The sequence below is a fragment of the Pagrus pagrus genome (genome assembly GCF_965226575.1).
Source record: "Pagrus pagrus genome assembly, chromosome: 4".
Taxonomy (NCBI): domain Eukaryota; kingdom Metazoa; phylum Chordata; class Actinopteri; order Spariformes; family Sparidae; genus Pagrus; species Pagrus pagrus.
The window spans coordinates 33,618,163-33,643,865 of record NC_140188.1 but is presented as its reverse complement, the minus strand read 5'-3'; the positions used below and the strand labels follow the sequence as shown (position 1 = coordinate 33,643,865).

The 25,703-nt window shown below is 39.5% G+C and overlaps 1 protein-coding gene across 2 annotated transcripts; it reads left to right on the top strand.

The window, feature by feature from the left end:
- Window positions 1-293: 293 nt before the first annotated feature.
- Window positions 294-23,890, top strand: akap1b (A kinase (PRKA) anchor protein 1b). Of its 2 annotated transcripts, none has more exons than XM_084351414.1 (11): window positions 294-432; window positions 6,910-8,504; window positions 10,635-10,759; window positions 11,640-11,766; window positions 11,930-12,057; window positions 13,127-13,304; window positions 17,278-17,428; window positions 18,431-18,498; window positions 18,748-18,821; window positions 18,907-18,972; window positions 19,475-23,890. In XM_084351414.1, exons 2-11 carry the CDS (start codon window positions 6,935-6,937, stop codon window positions 19,535-19,537), a joined length of 2,550 nt encoding a protein of 849 aa, XP_084207540.1. In that variant the 5' UTR covers window positions 294-432; window positions 6,910-6,934; the 3' UTR covers window positions 19,538-23,890. The 2 variants fall into 2 exon arrangements, with proteins under 2 accessions (XP_084207540.1, XP_084207541.1); XM_084351415.1 differs by lacking the exon at window positions 294-432 and adding an exon at window positions 1,574-2,059.
- Window positions 23,891-25,703: the final 1,813 nt, after the last annotated feature.

Sequence of the window (25,703 nt, the reverse complement as noted above, 5' to 3'; positions counted from 1 at the left end):
CCTTAATTCAACTCGCGACTTCATGTTTCTCTGACTGAATTCCAAATCTGTTCTTTGCACCTAATCAATTGTTTTCAAGCCACGTAGATTTCTATTTCGTTCTCACTATCATCTCTTTTACTGTTCATCTACCTCCATCTTTCACCCACTTCCACCAGGGTTCCCAACTCGTTAGCCTGTCATCTGTATGTCATACAAGGGTGCATGTCTGAAATAGGTGCATTTACTGCATTCTCAGTTGCCGCGAGACTACAGGCGGCTTGGACGTCTGGGTATCGCGAGAATTGACCAGCTGTTTAGTCTGTTTTTTTAGGCTGGTGCTAGTCGGTCAACACGTGGGGAAGAGAGGCTGACTTTCCACAGGGACACATTTGAAAAACTCACATTATAGTATTGCTTTCATCGTGGCGGCACCGAGGACCATAAAATACTGTAAGTAAACTAAAAACTCCGGAGAGAGGGGAGTGCATTTAGCCTCCAAGGGGAAAGACCATGCAAGCCGATAGCCATCTACATCATGATCACACAGCGTGACTTAGTTCAAATCAACGCACAAGGGCGCAATACACTCACGATGTACAAAAACCCATTCATTGACATTTCCACGCGCCTCTGCAAACTGTCTACAGTTTACTGTGTCACCGTCTACGTGTAGTAATCCCATGTCATTGAACAACTAGCCTGCTCATCTTTCTCTAACTTAACTAGCGTCTTTCCCTGTTGTGTAACTTAGATTACCCTAATTCCTTCTCTCATGTGGTCTATGCACCTACTAACAACGGGATCATGTGTCTTGAATTGAGAGAAATGCTTGTAGATTGTCAGCTGTAAGAATGCAGTTGGCTATCATTTTCGCCAGGCCGGCTAGCAAGCTAACGTGAAGGTCTGAGGCCCATGAGAGGCACTCTTTGGCTTAAAATGTCCTTTAACCCTGCGTCAGTCTTGCACAAGCCCTCATTGGTGCATTTGGTTGCGTTTAAGGCTGTATAATACACTACCTTTATGGAGTGGCCTAACGCGCTGCTTACTCGGTGAAATGAAACTCTGAAGTGGCCTTAAATACGAGGCTTTAATGATGTAACCAACCCACGGTCATGCTCTTTGGGTAAAAAAAAATGGGGAGGGAAGGTGTGATTAGCTGCCTCGCCATTTTAATTACTATTCATGTTCGTCGACGTTTTAGCATTGTGACCAATGTGCTGGACAAGCCTGCTAAGTTGACTTAATACTATGTATCCTGCACTGCGGCCTCCCAACCAGCCATGCTTTACTTCAAGTAGTTAGCGATAGGTCACAACCACCTATGGTGCCGGATTTCATTACAGACACTAATACGCCAAACTTCCTGACATCTGTCAGCTAACACTTGCCATTATACTGGCAAAACGTTGTGCATTGTAGTTGTGGACATGAGTTGTTCTGAGGATGTTTCTGATGGATTCGGCATTCAAAGCAGGCACCTAGCAGGACACATTAACTAAGTTTCAGTTTCTATAACTTGTTCTCGTTGCTTGCTAGCTAACTGAGCTGCCGCCCACTAATTGTGCCTTTTTCTTTTAACGAATGGTTGTACGGTGTTAGCTGGGGCGTACAGTTTTGCAGCAGTGAATTGAGAGGAAAACGATTTTAGTTTTTTCGATAAGCATAGCGTACCCTCCCCTATCGCACTTCAAGGAAACCTTTAGCTAGCTAGCTAACAGACAGAATTCATAGTGCAGTACCACGTTGTGCACTTGCTAGCTAACTAACGTTACATCTGATTCCAGTAGTCAGTCATTGGTCTATGTTGTGATGGTATGATCTGATTTGATTGATTTTCAAGCTGGGACTGAGCTACTCGGGGCACGAGACAACGCCAACGGGACTATTTAGTATGAGCTTTACTTGGTCACGTTGTATGTGTTATTAGCACGTAGCTAGCTGAAGGGTCCGACATTAGCTAACGTTAAGTCGTCGCTAAAAACTTGGCATTATGACCCTCATGGTAACGTTAACGTCAGACAACCCGGCAAGTCGAGGTGCAACCTCTCATCGTGTCATGGATTTAGAAACGGAAATGGTAAGATTTTCGTTGGGCTTTGAACTGCATCGATGGATTAGCCTGACGTTGTTGTAGCTTATACCAACGCTAGTTAACAATTGACTAGTAGTTAGTGAAGCCTCGGCGCCTTCCGTCCTAGCTATATTTTGCCCTAAACTGCGTGCAAAATTAGACAGCGCTGTACGTTATTGTCAGACATTGACTTTATAAGTCTCTGGGGAAGTGTTACGATAGGTACGCCGGAACGAGGGCTGCTCTGTATCCATTGTGAAAGCTGCTTAGGTTGTCTGTTCTTAGCACGTTGCACGGTTTGTAACATGTAAATACAGCCTGGCCACTCCCCTATCTGAACACCAAGGTCACAGTCTGAATCTTCACTGTAAGGTAAAAAAATCCCAAAAAGAAATAAAAAACAGTCTGACCTGTAAGGAGGGCTCTAGATGTGTTTCACTGCTTGTAACTTCTGTTGTAACCTTGTCCAAGGTGATTGTAGTGTGGGCCACCATTTCTAGACACATGTATAAAGGCTCATTTGTTTTAGTTTAGGTGCCCACATGTAAAGATTTCGTTTTTGAATGATTTAGATTGTTGGCACCATAGATATTGCAGGTGAAAGCTTAAATCACAGGCGTCCCACAGCACCAGGCGAAACCCCACTTATTTGTAGTTGATGGTTGGACTTTTGAGATTTTGATTCTTTATGTAATGCAAAGAAGTTGAAAGATAAGCCCAGGTTTACTCAGCATGAAAGCAATTTTAAAATAACAAAACTTGTTTTGTTAACAAGTGCTCATGTCAAAGGTAACTGCATCCACTAGTTTAGTTAGCCTTAGTTCAACCATAAACCAACAATGTGCAAAGGTGGCGACCACGTTGTATAACATGATCAGCTTTGAGTTTAGCAGTGTATACGGCATCTGCACACACACCCAAACTATGCTGTGCTTATCAAATGTGGATCAAAATACTTGCACTGTAGAGCGTATTTCTTGCCACATATGTTTTCAGAAGCAGCTGTAATATGAGAAAGTGTGTGACCCGACTGCCATGTTGAAAATGGACATGGGGAGGACAAGGAGGGACTCGGGTGAAACATTAATACTCACATGCACTTACATGTATGTGCGTGGTGGACTGCCTTTCAACTCAGACAACAATAGAGGCTTGGATTAAAGCAAACGCTGAGGGATTATGATGCCATCAAACCACTGTATCTTTACATAGCAAATGGCTGTAATGTTCAAAATCTTACCTTTTTTAAAACAAATATCTATGGTGCAGCTTAATTTAGGAGCAGCAGCAGTTAAACGATTGATATAATATTAAACAGCATATAATGGGAATTTCAATTGTCACGAAATGTGATATAAATTCGGCATGCCCTTTTTTTCTACATTGCTGCTACTATTGGGATTAACCTGTGGCTATGCAGTGAGTTTTCAGAATTCTCCTGGTGGATGCGCTGACGTCTACCAATAACCTTTTGTAATAAAACAAATCCTTATTATTCATGTCACTCAGTCTATGCCTGTTTGATTTAACTCAATGGCAATGTGCTTTTTGTGAGCTTACTTTCACTAACTTTGAAGTAGCTTTGACCAAAAAAACCAAAACATTGACTTAATTTTAATTGTGATTGAAGACCTAAAGCTGGAATACATTACGCAATGTTTATCGTTATCTAATAACCAATGATTTCCATGCTTATGCTCTATATGACTAGTTTCCACTAGTTGAATGGACAGTTGTAAAACATTGTTGGTTGTCTTGTTTGTTGTCTTGATGTATTACTAAACCGTTTCCAAGTCCTATCAATCTGCCTGTGTCTGTCCTTGTGTGAATGTGAATAGAGCGCTCAGTCACATCACTACATGAAATGGTGGTCAATCTTCAAATCAAAAAACATTGAGTTGAGAATGATGACTGATGCATACAGATTCCCATTGTTTATTTTATAGCTCCCCAATAAAGTCAGATAAGTCAGGGTAGTTTCTTAAAGGACATAATTAACAGTCACTTGAAAGCCATACAAAATGTGTTTTTTGTTATCAAACGTTGTCATTGGAATGTAAAAAAAATACTAGGGATGGGCAATACCAAACTGTCTAAATTAGTTGCGATACCAGCAGTTTTTGTTATGTTGTTGTTATTTTAGGGATACAGACACAGATACAGAGTAATTGGATGTAATTTGTCTACAAAACAGATTTCTGTTCTGGAAATGTATACGAATTATTGCATAATTAGATGCTACATCTTTTGCATATTTAAACATAACATTTCAGAAAAGTTATTCAAGTAATCACAGAGGGAAGATTCATGGTGATTTGTTATAAACATTACCCTATTCACCTGTAGTGTCTGGCCTTAAAATGATATTGTGATGATGATGATGTTTGGGAATTTAGGGAAGACAGAAAGACATAGGAAAAACATTGCCTCACCCACCTCCTTGGCAGAGGGGAAAAAAGTAATACGGTTGTGGTCTGTACTTGGATATGCTATGCTTTTTTGAAAATGCAACATCTTTTGTCGGACAGCAGTTGGTGGAGGAGATTTGGATGATTCTCGTCTTGGTTTTCTTTTCAGCCTCCTAGCTTTCAGGGTGTGTTGTTAAATGTCTGAAGACGTTAATTATGTTGCTGCTGTTTCTTGTCGCAAAAAAATGCATCTTGCAGTGACTTTATCGACAGCTGAAAAGTAGCACAGGTAATTATTACGCGTGTATTATCTATATTTTTTTTAAAGACTCAATGCAGATTGAGTACTATTCGAGTATTAAAGTGTTAATTCCACAGTATCAGTATGTATCAGTATCCCCCCTGCCACAAAACTGCATTCCCAAAACATATGTAAAAAGAAAAGTAACTGAGTGGTTAATAATCTTCATTATGTTGTGTTTTCTCAGAATAAGGTCATCTCTATCAATAAAGTTCAAGTGGATGTGCTAGAGCTTTCTGCCACTATACCCCAAACTCTTTTCCATGGTACCGATTATTATTATTATTATTATTCATCAACAAGAAGACCCAGATCCCTAGACCACATCTGTTGTACATATAGGAAGAGGAGAGAATAAACAATAGAGTACAATACAGACATTAAGCCCTTGGTTCGACTCGCCTTATATGAAATACTACGCAAAGCATGAGGGATGAGTGGTGTATACCAAGGGAATATGTCCTCATTGAGGATGATGGCAACATTTGCTGTGTGTGGCAGGTAGCATATGAAATCCAAAAGTAACTAAAGCCGAAGTACGAGTTACAATGTGCATAAAATGTTCTGCAAGTATGTGAACATGTATGTATGTATGTATGTATGTATGTATGTATGTATGTATGTATGTATGTATGTATGTATGTATGTATGTATGTATGTGTGAATGTGTGTGTGTGTGTGTGTTGCTGCTGTGTGGCATGCACTGCTCTCTGAACTTTAGAGCAGCTGCCAATGACTGTGTGTCTGTGTGAGAGCATGGCAGGTTGTGATTGAGTCATACCCAGCCCATGTGATGCATTCCTCCTGGTGGAGGCAGACATGGCCAGGTCTGTTAAGGAAAGGCATGTGCACATGGCCTTTTTTTAACATGGACTCAGAGTCACTTCCTCTTAGAAGGCTCATCAGGAATTGCATTTCTACAGGGCTGTTCCACTGTCTTCGATTTTGGCTCAATTTCCGAAAAAACAAGCTTATCATCTTGTAACTGAAAGACCTTCATGCAATCTTTATTCGGTGTTCTTTTTGTGTTCCATTCTTTTATGTCTATTTGATTTGAGTTGAGATGACAGGGTTTGTTTTTCTTGACAAGCATTTTTACACTATTATTTAGTGGTCAAAAGGAGTGTAACAACTTAAAAAAGAAATACATGGACCACCCAGCTGAAATTACCTTAAAGGTCCTATTTGTAAGAAAAGTAGATTTTAAAGTCTTATTTCCAACTCGCCAAATACTGGCAAAATGGGATGGTGGCTGACCTGTCCTCCCAAAGTGTCAGTATACATCTACTTTTCTTACAAAAAGGACCTTTTAACAATTCAGAGTTTAAGGAGACATTCCGAGTGGAAACTGCCTTGTTTTGGTTGGGGCTTCAGGCATAGGTGAGATGGTGAAATTGCAATCCAGGAAGACCTTTTTGAGTAACAGATCAAAAGGGTTCAACACAAACTTGTAAAAGTGGTTGTCAGACTGGCAACCTGGCATCATCTTTTGCTTACAGAAACTGAAAATATGATTGCCATTTTAGTCACCTTAAATTTTGAGTAATTGATATACTATGCAGTTATATTTCATCTCGGTAATGAAAATGTGACCTAAGAGACTGTTCAAAAACTTATGTTTTATCTGATACTTTACAGAATTTGAACCTTAAGTGTTATCAGTTATGGTTGCCAATAGCAACTTGGCAACAGTTACTGTCAAGACCTAGACTCAGAGGAAGGACTTAAAAACTCTAGCTGTCTTGAATTGATATGTCCCTCATTCTCCTACCACGAGAGACAAGTCACACCCATTTGTATATTTCATATTAGGGATGTCCCAAACCAATTGAGTATCGGTATTTGGGTCCAATCTTGGTGTTTGGTTGTGGATTGGGTATCTGCTATATAAGGCTCAATCTCCTTTCTGATCCTGTGTTTGCCACATATACAGATGAGTGCATAAAATAAATAACACATTTGAGAAGTACAGTTTGTATGTTTTTATTAGAGATGACCATAGAGAGATGAGAGCAGACAGAAGAGAAATGACATGAAGGTTCCCGGTTGGACCTGAACTGGGGGATCCTAGCCAGTTTTTATAAATTGTATTCACTATGAAATGTCCTCCAACTAAAACAAATCTGTTTATCTTTTGTAACTTTCAGGTGTAGCTGTTAGCGTCCTGAGGAAATGCCTCTGAGGTTTCGCTCTGTTGTGCCCTACACACTGCCTGGTGTCCTGGCACTTATTGGCTGGTGGTGGTATATCTCGCGGAAGAAAGAGCGGCTCATTAACCATGACAGCCCAGAGGGGGCTACAACCACTGTGGGCCTTAGAACATCTCCAGCAGAGGGTAGCAACGGTTTGGTTGAGAAAGGCACTGTATCCCCCACAAATGACACAGAAAGCCCCACCCACATGCCTCCAAAGGGCAGTAACCAGCGAAAAGAACAGGAACATTTTTCCCAGGCCCAAGTCCAGGACACTGAAGCAGCACCTTCACTGAAACAAAGCTCTGAAGAAGCTGCCCCTCATCTTGCCAGAATAAGACGAGACGAAGTCCCTGAACCCTCAGTCTCCAGTCTACTGTCACCTAGCAAAGAAGACAGCCTGCAGGTGAAATTGAAGGACCATAAAGACAGAGCGAAAAGCTCATCTCCTGCCTTGGAGCTGGTAGAACACCAAGTTAAAGATCCAGTCACAGTAGAAGAGATCATCTTGCCCTGCCAGTCTACCAAAGTTACCAGCTCCTCCCCCACAACAGCACACCTTTCTGATGCAAAGAGACCTGAGCCAGAGGGGGAAGTTTCAAAGCACCACAGCACTGTTAATACACAAGATGAGATGGTTGTTTGTGCAGTCACTCCAGGCAAAGTGCAGAGAGTAATTGCATCAGAGGCCGATTCTCTAGAGACGCCCCCTTCGGCGCAAGATTTCCACCAACACATTCTAACCAGCACACCCACCTTCCATGCCCAAGCCTCCACAGCCCTGACCTCGGTACAAGACTTCACCACCACATCAGTGACCCCACTGGACATACAGGTACAAAGTGGCGGTGAGGAGCAGGACCTGGAGCTTCTAGCATCTGGACTAATAAATGAGGTCATCTCGGCAGCCACCCAGGAGGTCCTTGGTGTCACCAGTTGCCAGGTCACAGACAACAGCCAGCCCAGCTGCAGTAACAGCACACCATTGGGTGGTGGCAGACTATGCTCCCAACAGGAGCCAATCATAGCAGCACAGCAGCACCACCATCTACTGACCAGCCCTCCTCAGATAGGCTGTGAGTCTAGAGAGGTAGTAGAGAAAGAAGAGCAAGGGATGCCTAATGGATGCTCCCTGTTCAGTCACAGGGATCATCAGGCAAACAGTGCACAGAGAGGCCATTGGCCAACACCATCGCACCAAGCAGCACAAAGTGCCCCTTCGCTAATAATGAAACTGAAAGTTGATGAAGCAGCTGTGGTAGCTGAGGACTCAGCGTGCAGCACATGCCACTCTGAGGATGGCATCAGCAGTGAGGACCTCCAGAACAGCATGTTTGACAACCAAATGAATGTTATCCAGGTTACAGACTTGTCAGCAAGAGAGGCTACACAGTCTCAGTCACTGGTTGAGACAGCCACAGAGGCAATGGTTTTGGCTGAAACTGAAGAAAACTCAGTGGATGCTGTGTGTGACATAAAGAGGCTCAATGGACTGGGCCTGAGGAATGGAGCTCATGGGACATGTGAAGTGGAGACGGACCAGTCTGGAGGTGAGACATCAATCTATTTAATCTGATTTTTAGTCTAAGTAATTGTGTGATGAAGTGTGCTCAATGTAGTCAGACACTGGATTTTCTTTTGGCCAGTATTGATATTTGAGAGTTCAAAAACCTGATGGTATAGTGGTCGATGATGTGTTTTTTGAAACATCAACACATAACATTTAAACCGGATTATAAACTTTTACAAACACTCCTGTCTAAAAGGCATGACACCAGGGGCTGGTATTTCAGAATGATCTCACAGAACTTCATTGGTTGGATCGGATTAAACTTTGATGATGTTGTTTGCATTTATTTCCTGTTCAGGATCCAGGGGTTGGGACTCCAGATTTGGAAATCCCTATCGATCATTCTGATCCAGATTACAAGTTTTGAAATACTGGCCCCAGAGGCTTATACTATGAAGTAGGATTTGTGGTTAGCGAGGTAACTACAGGTTTAACCCTGGGTTTTAAATGGCCACAACGGTGGTTCAGATCTTACTGGGGTAAAATGGCATCATCATTCAACAGACGATCCTGTGGAGCTTGGTGTGCAGATCATGATATTTGTCCTCCTGTGGAAAGGTCCGCCGTCTTCATTTCATTTTTACCGGTTGGCTGTAAGCAATGTCAAGCCTTATTACTATGCTTTTTTTTATACAAATATTATTTTACGACAGACATGGATTGAGAAACCAAAACCTTGTACTTGTTATAAGATATGGAAGTACTGCTTTGAATATTTTCATATTGTATTGAATAACATGCACAAATGTAATTAGTCAGATCTAGTCTACTCTATTTTTGTCAGCTGTCTTCCCTGCACTTGGTGACTTTAACCGTGTTGCTGTTAGCCTGGTTTATGTGTTTTAACTTCCTGTATTTGTCTAATAGTTTGCTCTTGATTTATAAAATATTCTGCTCTGCTGCCATTAGACTTGTCCAAGTTTGTGATTGGGCATATGCTGTAGATGCCTCCCCTTTTTATGTGAATGTGCTCATGGCTGTATGTGGGAAACCTGGGTTTACTTATTGAGTTAACAACCACCTTTGTGTGACCGTTAAGTGTGATTTGTATAGGCTAAGCCAGATAATGGAAACATATCCTGGGTATGTTGAACTTACTTTGTAGAACAGGCCTCTGAAGAGCGCAATTTGTTTCTTTTGCTGTTCTGATTCTCTTGGCTCTGGTGCTGAATGTTTGTGAAGGCAGCTGAACTACTTTTGGACCAGGTGCTGTTAAAAGCTCCTCTTTGACCTAATTCTTAATTTATTCCTGTTTCACTGTAGCTTAATATTCCGATGTCTGTTTTTATGATAGTTGCCGTATTTCTTGTGTAAGGCACTTTGTGAGTTTCTACTCTTGAAAGGTGCTACATACAGTATGTTAAAGTTATTTACAGACTTGGTAGTGATGAGTAGAACATTAAAACAAGGTCAATGTTGGAAATCTACATCATGCCAAAGTCTGTTTCCGTGTTCATTTTGCATTAACAGCAAATTAGAAAAGCAGTAGGGCAGATCAGAAAACATCAAGACTTCTTACCAAAATCTGAGGAAATATTTGGGCTTTCTTTCCTGACTGTAGTAGCAGTAATGTAACTGAAGGGTCACCCTTTGTCTTTTTTTTTTTTTTTTGTGGTTTTCATTGGAGTTTGCTCAGTTGTCATGTCTTCAAAGTATGGAACTACAGTCACTAAAAAACAGATGGTCCTATATGGATTAGTTCTTAGTAAATGGTTTAAAAGTCAGTGAGGGGCTGGAGAAAGCTCAAGGACACTCATCCAAGACCAGAGATCATCTTTGAACAGAGCAGTTGGTTTACAAGCTGTTTGAATTGTGAGGCAGTGACAAGAGTTGTTTTGTTAGCAACAACAAAAAATTAACTCCAAGTGTCAATTATTTGGAAAACTCAGTTTGCTATATACTACATGATTGGAGACCTTGTATTTTGTGATGTAAAATACAAGGTAGATGCTGTTCTTTCCAGTGTCATGCTAATATCTCACACAACTAAAATGACGAATTCTGGCACACTGGTAGGAATGGGCTGCAGATGAACACATTTCTGAACATCTGTATTGCTGGTAAAGGTGATGATGGTTTTCTGTGCATTTATCCCTATCTGTCCATCCAGGCTCTGATGTGAACAGTATGGACTCAGTGGACAGCGGCTGCACTATGGGTGCTGGGGAAAGCCAGAGCAACCAAGCTGCCTCCTCGAGCTCTGAGCTCATCATCTGGGAAATTGAGGTGCCAAAGGTGAGTCAGGGCGACTGACACAAGAGATTAAACCAAATATCATTTCAGCTTGAAATGAAACCGAAAATCTTCCTATTTACCAGTGACAGTGGAATGTTTTAATGTCCTGTGTTCAGAAATAACATGAAGGGTTTCTACACCATCACAAAATGCTAATGTAAAAGCTGCTGTAAATGTTGTCGTCAATTTAGCTAACCAGCTGTCTGTGTTGCAATTGGCAATCCCCTCCCTCCTCTCTGTCACCACATGAACATGCAGCACTAATCACCAGACATGGCGGCAAACAGGAGGATCCTCCTCTACGTGTTCATGAGCATACAGGACCGTCTCTTTTACTGCATGAGCAGGGGAGGACAGACATGTGTTTCTGACCAAACACTTTATAACAGTGATTACTGTTGCCATATAGAGCCATTTAACACTTACTTTAATGAAAAATATATCACTTACAGCAGCTTTAAGTCTGACCAAGGTCACATTTGAAGTAAATGGCTATTGATTGCATTTAAAGGGGCTCTATGTGACGATTTGTAGAAATTTACATGTATTAATCACCTATTCAATGGCCATATGTGAGTGGATTGTAACGTGATGTGAAAAATTAGACCTATCTGTTCTTTCTGTTGCCTATAGAAGCCTGTGGATGATTTTTGTTTTAGTGGGTAAATGCGGCTGGACTGTGGATTTCTTTGTGAAGGACTTGGGTCGGATTTTCAGTGACAGTCCAAAGGATGTGCCCTGTGTTCTTGAGTGCAAAATGTAGTCCAAATTGTGGATAATTTCAGTTTAGATCCAAAAACTGGTCTCGGTCTTCAGTTAGGAATGGTAGGAATTTACTGTCCTTTTGACCAGTTGTTGTCTCTTCTGCCTGTCTTAACAGCATCTTGTAGGGCGATTAATCGGGAAGCAAGGGAGGTATGTGAGTTTCCTGAAGCAGAACTCTGGCGCGAAGATCTACATCTCCACCCTGCCTTATACACAGGAGTTTCAGATCTGTCACATAGAGGGTGAGTCGGAGGACCAGGTGCCCACATTCACTAATGTCTTTTGAAGGGGTTGGGGGTTAGGGAAGGGTTCTTACTAGATGATACAAATCTGAGCATTTCAAAGAAAATATTGAACTCTTTGGACCACACCTAAAACTTTGACTTGTGTCTGATCTTTCTTCAGGTACACAGCAGCAGGTTGACAAAGCCCTGTCCTTGATTGGGAAGAAGTTTAAAGATCTGGACCTTACCAACCTATATGCACCTCCACCACCCCCACTCACATTACCATCACTACCCATGACTTCCTGGGTAAGGACGGGCTCTCTGGCTGCTCTTTGCCACTGTTTATTTTGAGACTTTTGGCTGCTACAGTATAGCTAGCAAGGCTGATAATACTTTGAAAATGCCTTCATTTTCATGCTTTTCAGCATATGTCAACCCAAAATCAACGGCTGGGCTTCATGACTAAGAGATTATAATTGTAATTCTATAACCAATCAGACTGTGTCACCTGTAGCAATGCAACCTTCCTTAACATTACCTACAGTTGTAGTTTGTAGCTGAAGTAGCAGCCTGCCAGTGATGAGCAAAAGGAAATTTGTGTTGGGACAATATTGATAAATGACACAGCAGAGACAAAATATGTGGTGAAAGGTATAATACTGGGTAAATGAGTACATGTACATGTACTGTCTGTACATCTTTATGTATGTCCATCCCATTTTTGTGACTGTAATGTCTTCAGAACACATTCAGGGAATTTTTTTTCAAATCTGACACAAAGGTCCACTTGGACTCAAGAATGAACTGATTACGGTGCTTAGACACCATAACTTAGGAACAGAAGGGGTGTGTGTGTGTGTGTGTGTGTGTGTGTGTGTGTGTGTGTGTGTGTGTGTGTGTGTGTGTGTGTGTGTGTGTGTGTGTGTGTGTGTGTGTGTGTGTGTGTGTGTGTGTGTGTGTGTGTGTGTGTGTGTGTGTGTGTGTGTGTGTGTGTGTGTTCGTGTTCCATGTTTTAGAATTTGTAGCTTCTCTATGTTCTAAAAGAATCAGCTTTATTCACCAAAAATGTGAACACATTCAAGGAATTTGTTTCTCTCAGTGAGGTGTTGTCGTTGCACCATGTGATGAAGCTCTCTATCAGTCCTCTGTACTACTCTGTAAAATGGTCTGGAATGGACTTACTACCTTCTTGTTATCAAATTCCTCTTCGATACATACTGTATATAATAAGTGTCTGGATAGACATGGATGTAAACTGCAACTTCTGCAGACCATGAGACTGTACTTCTTGTTTTGGATGAAGTGTGAGTTAAATGTAGGGTAGACAGGATGATAAAAGAGTTAACACTTTATCTTCTGTAATTTTTCCCCTCAGCTTCTGCTCCCCAGTGGAGTGACAGTTGAAGTGATAGTGGTAAACATTGTGTCAGCTGGTCACGTCTTTGTCCAGCAGCACACCCATCCCACCTACCATGCTCTGAGAAGCCTTGACCAGCAGATGTTCCTCTGCTACGCCCAGCCGGGCACTCCTCCTTTGCCCTCACCTGCTGAAGGTAACTTTGGTCACGCTGTGGGTTTAAAGTCAATGTACGCCATCAAATATATGTGGGGGGGGGGGGGGGGGGGGGGGGGATTAAAAAATTACATTGGCAGGTATTTAATTTTAAAAATTAGAAAGTTCAAAATCAAATCAAACACTACAGTTTAGATTGTGGTGGGATAATGTTTGTTGGCAGTGCTATTATGCCATAATAGCAGAAATTAAAGTGATAATATTATGATACTAGTGTTACTTTAAAATGTCAAAACACAAACCTGTAAAAAAGCAACAGTGATTTCTGTTGCAACCTTCTATCAGCAGAGCGATCACACTATTACAATCTTCTCTCCCTTCAATCAGCTACATATCCTACTCCTGTGATGCGCTCCTTTTACAATGATTTTACGCACGTTAATATGAAATGGATTAAACAGGCCTACTGAAATTACCACCACGGAAAATATATATAAGCAAATATATATAAGCAAATAAATATAACCGCTATGGGCATGTGAAGAGGCTTCTGTGCAATTCGACCTGTGTTTTCAAACATTTTGTCTTTCAAAGTATGGCTTACAGTTTGTTCAACAAAGATGTTAATTAGAATCAGAATCAGTAATACTTAATTGATCCCCGAGGGGAAATTGCTTGCGTTACAGCTGCTCCCATTCAAAGTCTTAGAAATATGCAGAAAAATTATATTTATAATTGAATCATGTCTTAATAGAGACACAATATCTATGATTAGGCCTATAAATTGAACTGTCCATTCTCTGCCCATTATCACTTAGTGCATTTTTATTTCTTTTTCTGATCAACCAAAGCTTTAATAAAAATGCATCACACCGTCCTTTCCTTGCTCAGTTGCTCTTTAGAATTTTTGAAAAGACTCCGAGGGTGAGGACTCATTGCTAGAAGTTTTTCTGTCAAAGTTAGAAGTTCTCTGAGAGTGTTCTCAGAATATTTGTTAATATGGTCCCTGGTATTTTAAGTGTTGTCCCAGAAGCTACAGTGCCTATCAAAAGTATTCAACCCCTGGGATGTTTTCCCTTTATATTGCTTTCTATAAATAGAATTATGGTCAGTATAATTTTACTTTAAGGTGGCAGCATTATGCTGTGGGGATGCTTCTCAGCAGCAGGCAGGTAGAGGGTAAAATGAATGCAGCAAAATTATATGTAAATCCTGAAGGAGTTAGTCTGCAAGAGAACTACAACTTGGGAGAAGATTTATTTTCCAGCAAGACAATGAGCTGAAGCATACAGCAAAAGCTACACAGAAATGGTTTAAAGACAACAAGGGGAATGCTCCGGAGTGGCAAAGTCAAAGCCCAGACCTCAATCCAATAGAGAATTTGTGGCTGGACTTGAAAGGGGCTGTTCACGCCCGATCACTGTGCAACCTGACAGAGCCTGAGCAGTTTTGCAAAGAAGAATGGAGTAAAATTGCCCAAGAGTAGTGTCTGGATGTGCAGGCCTGACTGAGACCTATCCACACAGACTCAGGGCTGTGATTGAGGCCAAAGGTGCATCTATAAACCTAACCCCATAGTTATGCAATCACTTGTTTTATATTATACATTTTCAATGAATTGACATTACCTTGTAGAAATCTGTTTTTCACTTTGACATGAAAGAGGTTTTTCTTGTAAAATTTGTTGTCAAAAAAGCCAAATTATATTGACCATGATTCCATTTGTAAAAGCAATAAAAGGGGAAAACATCCAAGGGAGTGAATACTTTTTATAGACTGTATGCCACCCCAAGAGGGGAAAAATGTACATGGCCCCTTTTCGTTTGATTAAACCATATCCATAGTTTACCAAAAAGTTGAGTCCTTTTATCCAATCTATTGTAAGATGCAGTATTGTTAATGTTACCACCAGAGCTTGTTCAGACTCAGAATTAATAAATTTGTATAAAAAAAAGTGTACCACTTTTAAAGAAAAATAAATATACATGATACTTAGTACATATCCATGAAATACTTTTTGATGACAGCATGTTTTTCTGAGTGGATCTGACACTTTGAGAGTATTCTCAGAATATTTGTGAATACAGCTCCGAGAGCTCCTAACTTAGTCCAGGCTTGGGAGTGATTAAGGAAACTTCTTAGAGCAACAGTCTACAGCACCAACAATATTTGGCGCTGCAGCAAAAAAATGCTCTTAATCTCTACCTGCTGGTTCACAGTGTACATGAACGATATGTACTGGGGCATGAATGATATTATTGCTTTCAGTACTCTCGGAAATGCACAGCTCAAATAGGACTGCGTCCTGTCTCCTATCGCTCCCTGAAATGATCCTGTGGCCAAAACTCCAATGCTGAGTACTTGGAGGTGTGGAGACATGGGATTTGACTGCCTAAATTGAGGCTCCAGGTTATTGCACAAATCCATGAGCACATGGCAGTCTCAAACAACAGTCATTCATCTGTCTGATCAAACAGATCTGTGCGATCTCTAAAAATGCTGTTTTGCCAAAGCATCTAGTAGCAGTAGGTAAGCCATGATTTAGGTGCTGGACGCACGCAATCATCCCAGGAATTTTATAGTCTTAATTAGGATCAATTGACCAATAGTATTTTAGACCAAGAATTAAACAATCAAATCATGAAAATTCCTCTAAAACATATAGACTGATAATCTGAATTGAGAAATTTGTTTGTATATTGCTTCTTGCATGAGGCCCATTCTTTTCAATTACATTGAAAGCCATAGGCCTGTTTTAAAATAAGCCGACAAAATGTTTGAAAAGGTTAACACAGGCCTTTACACAGTAACCTATTCACATGCAGATAGTTTTTCTTTCTTCTTGCCCATATTTATTTGCCATGCTGGTAAGTTCAGTACGCCTACCTAATCTATTTGATATTTATGAGCGTAAAACCATTTAAAAGGAAATTAATCAAGAGGCAGCCTTTGGAGAATGTAGCAATAGGTATGCATTAGGATTGGAAAGTCTGAGACCATTAGTGAAAATACTCCCTTTTTTGCATTTGTTTTGAATTAAATAAAAAAAATGCATTAGAAATGATAACATAAGCTGAACTATACGATTTAAAAGTTTAATCTTGTTTATTTGTTTTAGAATAACTTATGTATTTGGTATTTCCCCTCATTGTCTGTATTGATGGCATGTACTCGACCCGGCAATCTATAGTGTTTTTAGTGTCTTTCCACTATTTTCTGATGTTAAAGGGCTTCACTTTTAGGCAGGGATCATTGACAGTCTCCTCAGACTGACAAAAGAAATCCCACAAAATTCTTTAGGGGAACAAAGAAGGAAACCTTACGAACAATCTTCTAGGCCTGGCAGACAGATGACAAATCATTGATACAAGTAACCAGTGTAGTGTAGCACAAATATATAAACTGAAAAGCAAAGGAAGGCAAAAGCATCAAAAGTGGGTATGAGCTGCTGACTGTATCGGCTGGTGTAGCTTCAGCACAACAGCCTCCAGGGTAGCACCACCAACATGAAACAGACCATCCAGCAAAAGCAGTCAGCAGTGGCACTCTCAGCTCAAAAGATACAAAAATAAGATCACCTTAACATAAACGGAACAAGCTGTAGACTGAACAGAAGTTGACTAATTATGCACGAGTAATAGAAACTAATGTACTACCAAACGATACAAAATCAAGTATGGATCAAGAGTATGCAGTTTGACCTTATGCACATTGTACATACACATAGCTTATGGATTCAGAGTACACTAAATGATGACAAAATGAATAGACTAAAGAGAAAACAATGGTGTCTCTGAATGCAGGAGGGTTATACATATTTAAATCAGTTGTGTGCCATTTTATCTTATCTTGCAACATCAAGGCAGTTTAGATGTGCAAACACGTTATTAGAGAAAGCTATAATGTTTTGTACTTATGTCATTTTGAAAATGTCTACTGCTCACCAGTATTTTTTTAACTCCTGTACTGCTTTTTTCAGTTTTAATAGTTCTTATATCCTTGTCTTTGTCCAGTTGGTGTGATCTGTGCAGCTCCAGCAGTGGAAGGAGCTTGGTGGAGAGCTCAGGTCATCACCTTCTATAAAGAAACAAATGAAGTGGAGATTAGATACGTTGATTATGGGGGCTATGACAGAGTTAAGATTGACTCACTGCGGCAAATAAGGTGAGTGTCCGAGGTCTCGCATATTTATAAAACGGTGTAGTCCAAAAGAACAGTGTTATATAGAATACATGAGATCAGGTGGTTCTGAGTATAGTTTCCCTCCTATCCTGATCAACAGCTTTAGAGCATGTGCTGTAGGAAAAGTGTGTCAAATTCTGCCGTCTGAGACAGTTTTTTTGAACTGGAAATGGGGAGTAGTCCTGGACTGAAGATGTTTTAAAATACGTATGTGTATTGAATTTTGTTTCAGTGTTGAACCAAGTGCAATCCCTGTCTGAGTAACCATCTGTACTCAATGCATATGATCATAGAAATTAATTTCTGAATTTGACTGAGAGGGTTGTTGGTTTCTACCAAAACCAACATGAGGTTTTGTTCCCTGAATTTTTTTATCTGACTTAATTGTTATTGCATTATTGTACTGGCAGTCTTTCAGAGACTAAGAGCCAGACCCATTAAAAACTGGGGAGCATCATGTTTTTTCTGGTGCTGCTCCCTGATCTCCGTAAAGAGTGGGAACATACTGGAGCTATGCTGTTGGAGGACTGTCTTCATTTTCCCCCTGGTAGCTGGCTGTGGAGATGGGAGGCTGTGGACATGCCCTCTCCCTCACTGTCACTTTCTCAAGCTCCTGCTTCTCTGTGAAATCTGTACTGTACCATCTCTTCAAGAGGCAGTGAATGAGAGAGAATCAGCATTGCACCTTGTCAGACTTTAGTGTATTTAAGTTTGTTTCCACAAATTTAATAAAGAGCAGTGACATACTGACAATTTACTGACACACTTAAATGCATACATGTGAAATGTATAAACTGATTTGTAACTTTCATTTTGGAGTTCATGCAAATTTATACATTACACATTTACAAACATGGGCAAAGGGTTTAAATTCTAAGTCTAAACAATTGTGTATTGTTATCTTACCCCATTTATCCATAACATACCACAACGGTGGATATTTTCACAAATTGTCTAAACAGGTTGCTCCTTTTTATTTTCCAGGTCTGATTTCGTAACACTACCGTTTCAAGGTGCTGAGGTATTGCTTGATAACATCGCCCCACTTCCAGGTACAACGTTGTGTTGACACATAATTTTAAAACCTGCAGCTTAGCATTCCAACACCATTTTGACAATGGCCATGCTAGTTGTTAAGTTTGTTGACCACTCTCATAATGCAATTTAATTTCAGTTCTTTCAGTGGCACTTCATTTGAAATGGGCTAGTTTTATTTTTCCTTTTGAAATTGTGCAGATATTGTATGGAGCTATTGTTCGTATTTAATTTTTCTTATATGTATGTAAAATGTCCTTGATCAGGAGAGGATCGTTTTTCACCGGAGGCCACATCAGCATTGGAGGAAATGACCAGAGGAGTGGCATTGCTTGCACAGGTAAATCCACCTTCCTAACCGAACATTCCAGAGTGTCCAAGTCCTCTGGAACTAACTGGTCATTTGTCTTTCTCTCTCTGTAAAGGTCTCAAACTATGATAACAACACAGGCCTCCCACTTGTCCACTTATGGAACATGGTTGGAGATGAGGTACAGTGCTTGGATACACCTGGTTTGCAAATTACCTTCATAATACAACAATCCATACTGTATGTGGCACATACTTGCAGTCTTAGGGTTGTATATGTTGGTAGTTTCAAGGGTGAGGATGTCAGTAGCCACGTGGAATAGCTTTACAGATGTGACCAAGGAGGACAATTGCACATAATTGCACCCATTGTTGTAATACACCTGGTGTATTTTCCCAAATTCTTGCAATATGTAAGAAAATAAGTTAATGTGAACCATCTGCAGGAAATGTTGGATTTTACTTACGTAGGTAAAAAAAATAAATAAAATAAATGCAATTAACCAAAAAGCGCAGTTGAAACTCACAGCAGTAGATTGGTGAGTAAGACATGATTATGTAGTTGGAAAGCCCTGGATGACCATGTGAGCTGATGAGCTATTTTTTTTGTTTGTTTGATTTATGTTTATATTGATGTACTCCATTATTTGTTGAATCATCTGAATCTTTCTCTTCCTCTTCCAGATAATATCAGTGAACCGTACTGTGGCAGAGAGGGGCCTGGGTGTTTGGGTGGATGGATTTTGAACTCCTTTAATGCTCTGACCTCATCTCCCCATTTTGTCGTGATCAGCAATCTAGGAAACTGGTCCTCCTGTGGTCCTAGCCCAACCAGACACACCACTGGATCAAAAAAGATTGATTTTCCTTTCCTTTCTTTTCTTTCTTTTTTTTTTTTGTTGCACTCCCCAATTCCTTTGAAAATAAATTAAAAATTGTTTGCGGGCATAATCTACAAGAACACAGCACTGCTTCAAAAATAAGACGGCCATCTTCTCTGGTTCTTGTAGGAAGGAAAGGAAATAGGTACTTGTAAAAACATTTAAAAAAAAAAAAAAAATCTATATTGTAAACTAAATAAAGGTTCAACCAATATTTTTCCTCCCTCATCCTACCATAACTTTTGCTCTGGGCCTTTTCTCACTGACTGTGGATCATCATGCTGTGTGAAAGGACACACCTCCATCAGTCTTTGTAGACACTTGGAGACACATAGTTTTTCATTGACACCATGGCTATAGTTGTCTGTAGGTCTATACATTTCAAGTTGATTTTTGGGGGTTGTTGACTGGATATAATGTGAGAGTCTATAGAGAGAGATGGGTGATTGCAGAACAAGGAGGAGAGGTCAGAGGGTGGTCCCTTGTGGAGCACAAAGCACCCAGTTGGTCTGCCCCAGCCCTGTGGCCACAACAGACATGGACTCCATCCGGTGTTGCTGCTGCTGCACTTCCTGAATAGGAAAGAGGATGGGATGGGGTTGACTTTTTCCATCAAGTAGCACTACTTTACAGAGGAGCCAGGACTTTCAACCTACCAGAATATATCCAGTTGAACAGCTTTTCAAATTGAAACTCCAAGTTGGGAAATATTTTCTTTCACTTTTTCTGACGGCAAGGCAACAGTTTGTAATCGTCATATTACATACATTCTGTTTTTAAAGACTGACATAAATGTAAAGATTCACTCTGATTTTGTCATGGCACTTCCAAATCCCAAAGTTTAGAGTCCCTGAAGTCCTGAAAGATAATTTTTTTTAAAATTGCGCACAAGATTCTGCTTTTAAAGTTTAAAAATAATAATACAAATTCTGGACTTTGGGAAACATTTTAACGGCATAATAGTCAGTTTATTTTTAAATCTATTAGAACGCTTGGTAACATCTACATCTGAAGGGAAACAAAGCTGCTAGAGGTCCAGGTTAACTGATATACCATTACACTGTTTCTGTAACTGAATTATCAGAGCTGGAGCAGAGTCTCACTATGATGGCGGAGAGCTGAACTCTTAATGCAATGAGGGAACCACTAAAAACTCAGACTGACATGGGGGAAAAAACACTACACAAGATTTAGATTGCAGTGCTGCTCTTCAGTGTTGACCTAATATTAACTGTCTAAAACCCAGTTAACTAAATCCAGTGTGTGTCATTAGCATGCATTGTAAACTGCCAGGAGCACCTCTGTTCTACGCTCTTCACTGTGTGGACATTTGTGGTAAACTGAGTGTTGGAAGTGTCTGTGGTCTGTCCCCTATCAGCCTGCGTGTTAACGTGCATTGTGATGCTGCGCAGAACATAGCCTTTTTTCTTCAAATGTGAGTTAACTTTGGTTGTTAATGATTTGACACAAGCCCGGGCTTCTTCAAAGTCCTAGTAACAACTCAAGTGCAACCTGAGAAATATCAGTAATATTCTGATTTTAAGGGCCTGTATCATGAAGAAAGTTTAACATAGTCAGGCTCTTTTTGGAATCACTGGCTTCACAGCTAACAGGGGGGATTCTGGATAACTGGTTTCACAAACCTGGTTATCAACTGGCATTTATTCTGGGTTTCCAGTCTGGCTATTAGCATGTTTATTAGAAAGAGGCAGAGTTTTTAATTACAAACATGGTCTGCCTCTTTCTGGTGAACGTGCCAATAGCCAGACTGGAAACCCAGAGTGGAGTCCTTTTAATATGATGTGAGATGAAATGTTTATTCCTAAAAGGAGATTGGCTAATTATGGAAGCAAAACAATTATATCCCGCAAGGGAAAATGTATGTAATATATGTGCAACTTGAACAAAATATGAAACGGTAGAAAAAAATATTACAAGTAAGGCTAAGGACATAAATAGTAGAAATTGTGATGCGTTATTAATTTTGCCTGACTGATGGTATAGAATATTTTCTCCTAGGTTGGAAAAAAAACCTAGATCTGTGATATACATAAAAAGTTATATTGTAACGTATTGCTGCTAAAGCAAAGAGGAAAAGAAAAAAAACCTGACCTTTTTTAAGACCTTTCTTTTGGTCAAATTTTGTCAATTTTCATCACAAAGTTGCCTCATGTTTGGGTGTAAAAGCATCAACACTGTAAGGAATATAAGGATCTTTGTGCAATCAAAATGCCAATAGAATGATCATTCAGTGTATGGGCTATTTATTGTGGTAAATTGCCCCTTGTTTGGTAGAATCTCTGTTTTAAACCCAGACAGGACACCTGGAACAACAAAATAATTCTACTGATCTATAAACATATTTGTTGATGTCATGGTATTCTCCCATGGTTTAAAGTGAGCCAGTTTGTGATGTGGGAAAACTTAAGTTGGGCCAAAAGGTAGGCAGCCTACCCACTAATTTCACTTCATGATACAGCCCCAAGATGGGAACATTTTCCTTATTGAGAATGATCAAAATGTTGTGGTGTAATTATGAGTTCTTGCATTAATGTGTTGCCTTAATTCCAAAATAAGAGTGTAATGCCACTCAAGAAAATGCAATCCAAGTTTAGCAAGTCAAACTGAGTCTGCTGGATGAGAGTTGACGAGATCATTTTAGCTGGCTGGCTGCCATCAGGTCATCCTTAAGGGTGTTTCATGAGCAGAGCTTATTGCTTGGACAAGATTAAACTCCCGTAACCCCACATGGAAATAAAGCACAGATAATATCAATTTTCAGCAAAGTTAACATATATGTAAAGAAAACAAAGATAGAGGAACTTTAAGGAAAGCTCAGTCTGAAAATGAACCAGACAAAGTTCATGCTCACATGGAAGACTAAATTTCCATCAACTTAAAAATCAAAACTGATTTACTGAAGTAATCCTGTTTTATCTGATTATGTTGCTTTTATGAAACACCCCTCTGGATTAGTTAAACCACATCTGAAGAAAAGGATTCTGCTGAGCAGGGAGAATCACTGTCCTACAACGTGCTACAATAGCGTTTTTTTCTATTTGGTCTCAGTTAAATCTGCATCTGAATGTGTCTTGTCACTGTAGTATAGATTTATTTTTTCAGACATTGAATCATGTTTATCCACTGTCATGAGGTCAGACCTACTAGACCTAAGTGTTTGCAATTCTTATATGGCAGTGTTAGATCCAGCCTTAAGGGGCTGAATGAACTGTGTAAGGGATTAATTTCCATGATGACTGTACTTCTGAATAACATTACATTGATGCATTTCTGAGGTCTTCTTTTTCTCTTCTTTTTTATTGAGTCTCTTTTCAGTGGAAATGAAATCACTGTTACTCTAGCAATAAGGCAGCTTTATTTTGACAAATTGAAGGACATAATGGGAAATGGGTGGGCTCTAAGTGTTCCATTTTGACAAAGGAAAGTTAACTGCATAACGGTTGTCAATAGGTTAACAACACTTTTAATGCTCCTTAATAATACAGAACTTTAATAATGTATCTCAGGAACGGTTAATTTGGTGTTTGATTAGTGAGTCATCATGCCAGGGGGTAGTTGGTGGAGGAAAAGGGCATGATTGTGCTTGAAAAAAAAAAAAATACTGATGTTTAAGAAATTAGGCATTTTGAAAATGTATTACAAGATATGTATGAGTTCTTGAAGGTGTCCGCATGTTGGTGCTGGAATTGGAGCAGTAGCCATATTGTCTGTTGTTGGCTTGTGTGCATACTTCCTCTGTTTTAAATCAACTTATTTTTTAAAATCCGGATTAAATATGCCATACAAGTATATTTCCCCCCTCTTAAAGACAACAACCCAGAGATCCTCGCCACACCTGTTTGATCAAACTAGAGTTTTGTTCATTTCTCTGTAAATAAGATATTTGACTGTACTTTTCTATAACACTGGAGAGAGATATAAAGGGAACATGATCATTATTATTATTATTATTTCTTTTGTTTCTGTTTGGTTTGTTCTGGTTCATCCTGCCTCCCCTCTTCCAGTCACTCAATGTTCTCAAGCTGTGGGACTGATTTTTAAGTGTTTTAAGTCATCATTTGATTATTTAAATGGATGTTAAGCTCTTGTGCCCAAAAGCTTATAACATGTACAGGTCAGTTTTTGCTAGGCTCATCTGAAGTGTGATTTGTTGATTGTACAGATCTATTAGGGGGAAAAATAAAAGTTATTGAAAGTGTTTATGGTACTTTCTTTTTCCAAGTCTTCGTTCATATAGACTTTATGGGAAGTCTTCGTCACATTGCCTTGTTGGTCTATAGACATGTGAAATTAGCAGATAATTACATTAACACTGGGAGCTGACGGCTTCTGATTCTTTGGTCAGACAGAATAGACATCTATCTAAAACATGTTGCATCATTAAAGGAACAGTTCACCCGAAAGTGAAAATTCAGTCATTATCTAAATTGATATGGATTTACACACTCTGCCTGAGGTCAAGCTCGTGCATCCAATTGAGACAGGATGTGCACTAATTCTTTAGTGTAGCGGCCTCAATGAAGATTTAGTTTTAAAAAGTTTATCACCGCTCCTACAATGTGTATCGGAATAATTAACAGGAGCAGCTTTCAAAGTCACACATTCTATAAGTTGTCTGTGTACGGTAACATTTGCATATCCATTAGTAAAAATATTAAGAAAAACTTTGCCAGCAGGAACTCATAGAACAGGTGTATGGGTCATTCCCATACACCTGTCATGGGAAAATCCTATAGTTGTATTCCAAATAATCCAGTAAATGATTTATTCTCTCGTACCTAATTTTAAATATTTTTGTGATTCTTTGTATGCGTATTGTAAGACTTACCAATCCCTTTACCTATTTTTCACTGGATTGGGATGAAATTTGTCCTGAACATCCAAGAAACCCTAAGGATATTAAGCAATATGTCCTCATTTAAATAGTTTTTTTCAGCATGGTTACTGTAATCAAATTAATAACTATTAACCATTTCAAAAAGATTCTTTTGGCTTTTAGCCTTTACTTAAATGGGAAAGTCTATAGAGTGTAACAAGAAATGGGGGAGGGAGAGAAGGGATGACATGCTGTGAAGGGGCCCGGGTTGAAATCTAAGGCCACTGCAGAGGACCCAAATGAATAATCTCACATTTTCAAAATTTAGAATCTCCACTAGTGTAGTATTAATATAGTTCTATCATGTCAATAAGTTATTTGGTCCTGCCTAAAATAATGAATGTCACAGATCTTGTTATACAGTATATAGCTTTGCAACTGAATAATCCACTTTTTTTAACATATTTTGACAATAGATTTTCAGAAGAAACACTATTTTAATTTCCTTGAAACGTTTTTAATTTATAAGATTCACAAAATGATGAAATTTATATCAGAGGGCCAAACTTTAAAAATGCATAACTTCCCATGACTCTTATGGAAGATTTTTACAAGATTTCTTTCAAGAAAATACATGACATGAACTGGGAGGTCCTAAGTAAGTCGTAATGAAATCACCCATATTTGAAATATCTTAATTTAAAATCTCAGTTTGAACAGCTGATCAGACTTCAGTAGGGTCTGGGTGGTCTTTGCATCACTCAAATCCTGCTATGAACAGGCAGCAAGTATAATCTGTAATCAACAGCCACACTGTCCACACTGACAAGATCATCATACAAATTAATATCTTGCACACAGTCTAAGTATGACCATAACTGACACTGAATACTTTCACACATTTTCTCACATTTTAATTACCTTGAATGACCTGTTTCCATCCATCTGACACAGTCTAAATTACAAGTGAAAATCATAAGCTTCGAGTTTATCAAAGTGGTTGCGCGAATACACAATGTGGGAGAAATCTAAGCTCACAATAGGAGCAGTTTAACGCTGAAATCCATGTGTTACCTATCTAATGTTCATTCATCTACTGTGCTGTTTCAAGAACCCAAGGGTGAAGCTGCATGAAAATACGACAGGAAGTAAGATAATTTGGCTTTCAAAATAAACTTGTAACACGTGTGTAAAA

What these genes read in the sequence shown, in the direction of transcription:
- akap1b (XM_084351414.1), top strand. Translation starts at nt 6,935, where the DNA reads ATGCCTCTGAGGTTTCGCTCTGTTGTGCCCTACACACTGCCTGGTGTC. An exon ending in GAGTGGCATTGCTTGCACAG is followed by an intron (nt 18,822 to 18,906) that starts GTAAATCCACCT and finishes CTCTCTGTAAAG; the next exon opens with GTCTCAAACTATGATAACAA. An exon ending in GGAACATGGTTGGAGATGAG is followed by an intron (nt 18,973 to 19,474) that starts GTACAGTGCTTG and finishes TTCCTCTTCCAG; the next exon opens with ATAATATCAGTGAACCGTAC.